Source organism: Alligator sinensis, unplaced genomic scaffold, assembly GCF_000455745.1.
Source record: "Alligator sinensis unplaced genomic scaffold, ASM45574v1 scaffold883_1, whole genome shotgun sequence".
Lineage (NCBI taxonomy): Eukaryota > Metazoa > Chordata > Crocodylia > Alligatoridae > Alligator > Alligator sinensis.
In genome coordinates, this window is record NW_005842009.1 from 1,806,652 (window position 1) to 1,815,742 (window position 9,091).

General features: G+C 45.4%; 1 protein-coding gene across 10 annotated transcripts in view; it reads right to left on the bottom strand.

Annotated features, from left to right (window-relative positions):
* PTPRU (protein tyrosine phosphatase, receptor type U) overlaps window positions 1–9,091 on the bottom strand; it is a 408,251-nt gene that overhangs the window by 11,486 nt on the left and 387,674 nt on the right. For all 10 annotated transcript variants that reach the window (XM_025201929.1, XM_025201930.1, XM_025201928.1 and 7 more), the window contains one exon: window positions 1,755–1,890. In XM_025201929.1, coding sequence (XP_025057714.1) covers window positions 1,755–1,890 — 136 coding nt within the window. The remainder of the gene's footprint in view (window positions 1–1,754; window positions 1,891–9,091) is intronic.

The window sequence follows — 9,091 nt, forward strand, 5'->3', positions numbered from 1 at the left end:
CAGGGGCTAGCCATGCCCTGCACTGAGAACCCTGTGCCCTGGCCAGCCAGGGAGTGGCATGTGGAGATGGGGGAGCAGGCCACCCAGGGCTGCGGAGCCCTTGTGCTGAGGCTCCCTGCGCCCCAGCCAGAGGTTTGCAGTGCCACAAACCACATGTGCCTGCATGTCTGGATCTAGCCTCAAAGTTTAAGGACATCCCATCTGACCTACAGAATAGCACAGCCCATTACATTTCAGTTACTCCTGTATCAAACCCAATAATTTCTGTTTGGCCACAGCATCTCTTCCAGAAAGCCATCCAGACTCAGTCTGAAGATATCAAGAGATGCTGCATTGTTACCTGCGGCAGCTTTTCCAGCAGTTAATCATCCCCACTATTCAAAATGAATTGCTTATTTCCAACAGGAATTTGTCTGGTTCCAGCTTCCAGCCATTAGTTCTCGTTATGCCCTTCACTGAATCGCTGGTACACAGTGTTTTCTTGCTGGAGAATCAAGTTACCGCTCAATCTTCCTTTCGAGGAGCTAAACAGATTTTACTCTGCAAGTGCCTCATTGTAAAACAGTTTCTCTAGCTCTTCAATCATTTTTGTGGCCCTTTCCTACACCTTCTCAAATTTTTCAATATCCTTTTGAAACTGTAAGCACAAGAGCTATAGGTAGTGTTCCAGTTTCAAGCTCATCAGTGCTGCATATGGAAGAAAAATCACCATTTTACTCTTATGCTCTTAATTATACATCCAAGGACTGTATTAGCTCTTTCTGCATTCATGCTGAGTAGCTTGTCCATTATAACCATGGTGCATAAGGATTATCTCCTTTATAAAATTACCATCAAACATGTCACCAGAGGAAAAAGGACACCACAATGGGTGCATGACAGGCCTGCTTTATCTCCAGTGTGGACTGGTTTCTGACTTAGCCAGTTTACCCCCAGTGAGCCTTCAGCTTCTAGTCATGCAGATCTGCACCTGCTCAGGTTCCTGAGTGTGCATCTTGAATGAACCTAATGCCCAAAGGGCGTTCTGCTGCATTCCCCTGCTTTGGGAACCAGATCACTCCCGTTGTACGTGGTGTGCACATGAAAACATGCACTGGGTGGGTTCAATCCAAACACAGCCCAGACTCGTGAACCCCAGCAAGCTGTCCAGCCAGAGCATGGAGGCTGGAAGGGAACCTAAGACCAGGAAAAAGCTTCAGTAGGGCTGCTTCTTTCTATTCCCCAGCCAGGCCCCTCACTGCTTATAAACCCCCTCAAATGGCTTGAATTGCATTCACTGTGTTAAACAGAATGCTCCACTCTTATTTAGCAGAAAGCTTTTTGGTACTTTTTCCCGTGGCTAAGATTACAGTGTGTTATAAAAGAAAACACATTAATGATTTTTCAGGGACTCAAGGAGGGTAAAATAAGATTGCACAGAGATGCTTGATAGGTGGGGTAGGCTGCTGCCCTTAGTGCCCACAAGGCGAGTGTCTCAAACTTAGTGATAGACCCACATAATATGCAGTAAATAGCGAGTGGAAAAGGGAAGGGGAAGAACAAAGGAGGATGCCAGGCTGAGACTACATCTTATAATCTCACCTTCTAGTTGGGTAGGTGCTCGTCTTTTCTGATCTCTTAGTTCAAGGTGGATTAATTGGATCTCAATGTTCTTTCACTATACAACAGGACTGAAAAGCTTTAAGCATGCAGGAAAGCCAGAAAGGAGGGTTTAGAGGAAAGCAAATGAAAAACAGATGGCATGTGGCACTTACCAATGTCTCTACCATATTTGGCTTGTAGTTGCGGAGGGTCTTTGCAGCATAGAAAACGTCTACCATGTTGTGACACTTGATCATCTCCAGGATCATGGTAGAGGCACAGAAAGTGCCGCTCCGACCACCCCCATTCCTAGCAAAAGAAATACACAGACTCAGTCCACAGAAAAATGGTGCATAACAATGCACCTTTAAACCATTTATTCCAAAAGCCCTTGCTGCAACCTTACTGAAACTTGTCACAACCCAAGGGTGTGATTTTGTTTGTGTGCGCTTCGGCACTGCTAAATTATTTCCCACCACAAGGAGCTTTCTTTGCAGGGTGCATTTCTCAGTTGCAAAGAGAAATGCACGGTGCAAAGGAGTTCCCGCCACCCGCATGCAAATTTGTGTCCCACTATTGGCCAGTTCTAAATTATTCCCACGTGGCGGCTAGTGATTGGCTTGCTAGCCGTATAAGAGGCTTGAGCGGTTTCCGCCCAAGTTGGAGAACTCCGAGGAGAACCCCGCAAGGGAGGACTCCGCAACCATCTGGAGGAGGAGAACTTCACGTCTTGTGAAGATCTCTAAGCGCTGCGGAGCCTATCGAACCCAGCGCAGGCTATAGGGGTCTGATCAACCTCTGGCCTCTCCCCATCGCCGAACGATCCCTCGACGAACCCCTTCCCTGCGCACAAGTTCCACGGAGCCTAGCAAACTTCGTGTGAGTGTATCCAGAGCTCTACCCGGGTTCGAGTCCTGCAGGTTTATCTCCCCGTCGCCGAAAACCCCCTGCGACGTACTCTCGTGCCCTGCAGGTTCGAGTTTTGTTTTGTTTTGTAACTGCAACTCAAGCAAGTTTTCCTGCCTGCACCGCGACCATCTTCGGTGTAAGTAAAATAATCTTTAATCAACCGCTAAGCGTCTGTGCCTAATTCTAGCCCACCGGCCTGCATTCCCCGACCCGGCGTGTCCGCAGGCCCCCGAGGGCCTTGGACCGCTCCCGGCCCGCACAAAACTGAGCAAAGCAACAGCAATGCTTGGCCTTTCTCAAGTGCCTCCATACTTTTGGACAAATATTCATCATTAATTAGGCCCCATGGTACCCCTGTGAGATAGGAACCGGGGCCATAATGAGGAATTAAGGCCAATATTTTCAAACCTGGGTACCTAAAATTGGACCCCTAAATAATTCATCGGATAATCAGAACTTAATGAGAGCTGCAGCTCCACAGGCAAATGCAGACAGGCTATGTTTGCATTAGTCTTCAGAAGAGGCTAGAGAGAGTCCTGCTTCTGGTATCCTGTTTTAGGCCATAAAGATGAGGTATTGTCAAAGCCAAGTGTCATAAAGGAAAGACTTGAAGCAAATTAAGGGTGTCTTTATGTATGCTCATGGGTGGGGGTGGGGACACACACATGCTTTAATTAGAGTGGCTCTCAGGAACTGCTCTAATTAAAGCACCCACAGCGATTTGTGTATTCAGCATCCCGCACTTCAAAATGTCGGCAGGGGCACTTTAACTAAAGCTCATTGAACAAGCTTTAGTTAAAGCTTTAGTTAAAAAACATGCCTGCTGCCAGGGACGCAGGGACACTGAATACACGAGATGCCCAGGCTACTGGAGCGTACTCGATTAGTTGAGCCTGCTCCGACTCGCTGTACTTAGGTGCATCGGGGCAGGTGTTCCACATGTCTACAGGCACCCTAAATGATTAAACAGTAACAAGTCACCATGATTTTAGGGCAGGGGCGGGCAAAATGCAGCCTGAGGGCCAGATGTGCCCTGCCAGGCCATTCTATCCGGCCCGCAGAGCCCCTAAAAATTTAGAAAATTAATATTTATCTGCCGCCGGTTACCTGTCATGTGGTCTTCGATGGCTTGCCAAAACTCAGTAAGCGGCCCTCTGCCCGAAATAATTGCCCGCGCCTGCTTTAGGGACATCCCAGAACCCTGAATGAACTTGTATGTGAAGTGCCTGAGGTACTATAACAAATATGCAATCTGTCATTATAATCAGCTTTCTGCTGAAGGACTGGAGGCTACCATACACTGTACTGTTTTAGTGGGAATTTCAGAGTGGTGAACCCTATTTGAGAAGTGGTAAATTTGTTTAAATGATAGGGTCATAAAACCCCTAGATGAGCGCAATACACTGAAGAAGAAGCAGCACCACTTCTACAAAGAAAAAATTGTCTCTCACTAATCTATTAGCATTCTTTAAGTATATTAGCAAAATGATGGATAAGGAAGAAGCAGTTGGTATAATTTATCAGGTTTTTCAGGAAGTGTTTGGCACTGTCTAACCACCTCAGGCACTTATAAATTCATATTCCCATAGTGTCTGAGTACCTTACAGTCCAAAATTGTTCAACCGGCTTTCCAAATCATCCTTCAGTTCTCTCTAAGAAGAGGTAGTTAAGGAAATTAAGTAGGTGTAAAGAGAGAGAGGCAACGTATTGCCAAGGATTAGAAACTGGCTAAGAGACAGAAAACAAAGCCTGTTGATTTTCAGCTCCTTATAAGATTGTTAATTAATAGGACGTCCCAAAACCTCTCGCTTGAAATGAGAAAAACCACTTTGCAGTTTCCCTGCGATGTCAGACTGACATTTGGGGTGGTTTCATAACGGACTATTCACAAAAGTGTGGTTCACCTGAACACATGAAACAGACCCAGAAGATCAAGACCCCACAGGTTCTGGATTTTAATTTTGGCACGCTGAGTTTAGCTGCATTTCCATTCATAAAGCAGAAACCTCTGGGCGTGAAGTGAAACCCCCCTGATGTCTGCATTCGTATAACACCGCAGTAGCCAAACCAAATCAGCCTAAAATATTGGGGGAAGACTCACATCCCCAAGATGTGCCCCAAGCTACCAATCTTGAGTCTGGACTGCATTTTTCTTGCCAAGTAAGTCTTGGGAACCATAAGAGGAACCACAGCTAAAAACGGTGCCCTGCTGCAGCATCTAAGCTGGGTCTCAGGACACTAGGGTTCAAGCCCCAACTCTACTACAGAGTCAACCTTAGACAAGTCATGTCATCCCAAGGCAACTTAACTCTCCATCGTAAAATGATAATGATGATGATAACTCCTTCCTTCTAATCTTTATCAATGTTGTTCATTTGGACAGACTATTTGGGTAGGAGCTGCCATCAGGACTGAATGCACTAGTCACATCCTATAATTTTATGTAGTGTCATTGGATACACCCCACCCACCCCCTTTGGATGAATCAGCTTTGCCAGATGTGCCAGTATCTGATTTATGAGGAGCAACACCTCTCTCCCCTTCTTTCTCCCTCTCTCAACTTCTTGTCTTCATCTTCTGGAGTGCTCCAAGGAGGAGGGGAGAAACTTTATTTTATAAGGGATGCTCTCAAATTACCCTTCGGCAAATGAAGAAGGACGAGGTTGTAATTAATTTTTGATTAAGCACTCGCCTGCTGTCTCTGTCAATTTGCAAACTTGTGTCCCACGTGGGGGAGGGGTTGCGCGTGTGTGTGTGCATGCAGACAGATGTGCAAAAGGATAGGATTTGGGGGGGATTTGAGAGCACTTATAAAATGAGATTCAATTAATCAGACCTGCTAAAAAGCAAGTTGCCATAATCACACAGCTGCTGCCTCTCTTCCCACATCATGACTTGAAGTGTGACAGATTCCTGGGTAAGTTGTGGCTGGGATTGCTGCTAAACCCCATTGCCAAGTGGAACATAAAAACACAAAAAGTGCCATGCTGGTTCAGACCAATGGTCCATTCGGCCAAATAGCCTCTGACATCAACAAGTAGTAGATGCTTTAGAGGGAGACTACAAGAACCGGGCATGTCAAAGGTGAGCTATTACCTGTTGTACTCTCTCTGGCACCAAGCATCATTGGTTTAGGGATTCACAGAAGTTTAGGGCTGGAAGGAACCTTGTGAGATGTCAGAGGAAACATCCCTGACTCTTATTTCACAGCTATTTATGGCCTTACCCTCCATGAATATTTCTAATTCCTTTTTGAACCCAGCAATACTATTTGCCCTACAAGCTCCTGTGGTGATGAGTTCCAAAATTTAATTACGCACCAAACAGAAAGCACTTCCTCTTGGTTGTCTTAAAACTTTCTCCTGTTAATTTCAATGGGTGCCCCCTAATTCTCAAATTCTGCGACTTCATAGACTCATAGAAAAGTAGGGTTGGAAGGGACCTCCAGAAGTCATCTAGTCCAAGCGCCTGCCTGAGGCAGGATCATCCCTGTCCAGACAAGCAAAGCCCAGAAGCATGGGAAATACCTATATTAAAACACAGGCATAGCTATGCCTAAATCATTCCTGATCAGTGGCTGTCAAGCCTCTTGTTGAACACCTCCAATGATGAAGAGTCCACAACTTCCCTAGACAAGCTATTCCATTGCTTAGCTGTTCTAACAGTGAAGAAGTTTTTCCGGATATCCAATCTAAACTTACTCTGCTGCAACTTCAAGCCACTGGTCCGCATCTTCCTCTCTGCATCAAGACAGAAAAGGTGCTTTCCCTCTTCTTTATGGCAGCCCTCAAAGTATCTGAAGACATTTATCATGTCCCCTCTTAAGCACCTTGTCCACAAGCTGAACATGCCTAGTTCCTTCAGTATCTCCTCATATGACTTGCCTTCTAAGCCCTTGGTCATTGGTCATTCTAAGCTCTTTGCTGCTCACCTCTGGACCTTTAAGCTCTTTGCTGCTCACCTCTGGACCTTTAAGCTTTTTGCTGCTCACCTCTGGACCCTCTCTAACTTCTCTACATCCTTTTTAAAATATAGAGCGCAGAACTGCACACAGTACTCCAGATGAGGCCTAACTAGTCACCATCACCTCCTATGTCTTGCATGTAATGCTTCTATTTTGTGCATCTTAAAAATTCATGTACCTTTTATGTGGCTGCATCACACTACAAACTCATATTGAGTTTGTGATCTACAAAGCCTCTGAAATCCTTTTCCATAGTGCTGCCACCCAGGTAGGTGTCACCCATTTTCTATTTGTGTTTTTGATTATTCCACCCCAAGGTGTAGCACCTTGCATTTGTCTGCATTGAACTTGCTTTCCAATCTGTTGAGATCTTTCTGAATTGTACTTGCATCCTCCAGCATGTCCATACTCCTTTCCAGTTTCGTGTTACCTGCAATCTCGCTCCAGAAGCTTTTCATGCCAGCATCCAAATTGTTAATAAATATGCTGAATAGCACCAGGCCCAGAACAGACCCCTGCAGGACTCTACTTGAAGCCTCCTACTATTCTGATGTGGACCTGTTAATAAATGCCCTTTGTTTGTGGCTACTGAGCAAGTTATCCATCTGTCCTGTAGTACCATATTTACTTGAATACAAGATGAGGGTTTCCCCTACAATTAACATAAGGGAAAAAAACCCTTGTCTTACATTTGCATATAAGGAAACCTAATTAAATACACTTCCTATCATTTAACTGCTGCCAAAAACAGCATGTGCTTATTAATGAAAACTAGCTATGAAGTTGATTAAATGCAGCCAACACTGAGAAAGACTATAAAACACATGGCCAATATGGAGCAAACATACTAACTGTCCTACCACAAGGACAGTTTGTTTTTGTTTTTTCCCCTGTGTCTGTGTCCCTTAAAAAAAAATGTGTGGGTCTTCCCCCCGCAGGGAATTGATGCAGAATTGATCCAGAATGGATGCAGTTTACTTCCTCTGAAACTGCTGCAAGTTTTAGAACAGATACTACATATGTGCCCTTTTAAGCAGCACTTCTGTACTTACTTGCAAATATTACAACCTCAGCAAGGGAGATACCATAAGGTGGTTTTCCCACAGACCTCAGATCACCTTGAATGGCATTGTGTAGTGAAGAATGGAGACTTGTCCAATGTACTGCAGACAGCCCTCACAACTTCTCCAAGAGTCTGCTACAGTCTGCCAATGGGAGGATCTTGACTACATGCCTATTTTGTGAAGATGGGGGATTTCTCCCTAGCTTGCTTATTTGGTCAGTTGGCTAAGGGCAAGCAAGACTCAGGGCCATCCAAACCCCAAGACCCCCATCCTTGGGGTCTGTACACAGGATGCCTGCCCATGGATTTGAGAGTATCTGAAACCTTAGGCTGAAGAGTCTGGAAGGGAAGATACTTGCTGGTGGCAGTGCCACACAAATCTGAATGACTGGAATGACCCGCTCAGTGGATGAAATTTGGAACAATATTTTTTCCCCCATATATCTAGGCTGGCTGCTTGTGATCAGCCTTTCCTCCTCCAGATGCTTGCAGATCACCTTCCTTAGGATATGTTCCTGTAATTTCCCAGGTATTGAGGTTAGGCTAACTGGTCTGTAGTTCCTACATCCTCCTTTTTGCCTTTGAAAACAAAGAGAAGCACTACACTGGCCCTTTTCCAGTCCTCTGGCACCTGGCCTGTGTCCTCCGACTTCGTGAAGATCATTGCCAAGGGCTCCAAGATCTCCTCTGCCAGTTCCTTCAGGATCCTGGGATGAAGCTCATCTGACCCTGCTGACTTGAATTCATTCAAGCCCAATAAAAGCTCTTTGAAAGTCTCTTTTCTTATCTCCTCTCGCAGCTTGCCCCTTCCTTATCTAGATAATCCCACTTCGATGTCTGACAGCAGCCCAATGAAAACACCACTTGTGCTCCAAGCTCCTTAAACCTCCTGCCAAGAGCCTCATAGTCACCTCTGATCTGTTCAGTGTCTTTCCTGGCAGTATCATTGGTGTCTACATGGTCAAGCAAGAAGGGGTCGTGGTCTTTCCCAGTATAGTAGTAGCCTCAAACCCTTGATCATATTAGTTGCCCTTCTCTGTATCTTTTCTAATCCCACTAAATCCTTTTTAAGATGTGTAGACAAGAACTGCACATGCTATTCAAGGTGTGGGTGCGCCATGGATTTATACCGTTGCATTAATGGTGCTTCCATTTTGTTTTCAATTTCCTTCGTAATGATACCTAACTTTTAAGTGGCTTTTCTGGTTGCCACTGCACATTGAATCACGTTGGGGGTTTTTTTGCTGCTGCTGTGTTTTGTTTGACAGAACTATTTACAACGACTCCAAAGTCTCTTTCCTGAGTGGTGATAGTTGGTTCAGAGCCCAGCACTGTGCATGTACATGTGACCCAACACCTCCCAATGGATGGTTTCCACTGGGATGCAGTGGATTTGGTTCTTTTCTGGTGCAACGCATGTAGCTCCACTGACACAATGACCCCCAGTTGAGCCCCTAGCCAGGTAAGTTAGGAGCCTTGGGGCTCAGACTGATATATTGGCCATGGGGATCAGAGAAAATCCATGTTGGCAGCCCCAAAGTCCCTCAGACCTCTGTAGTTAGTTCAGTAGCTTT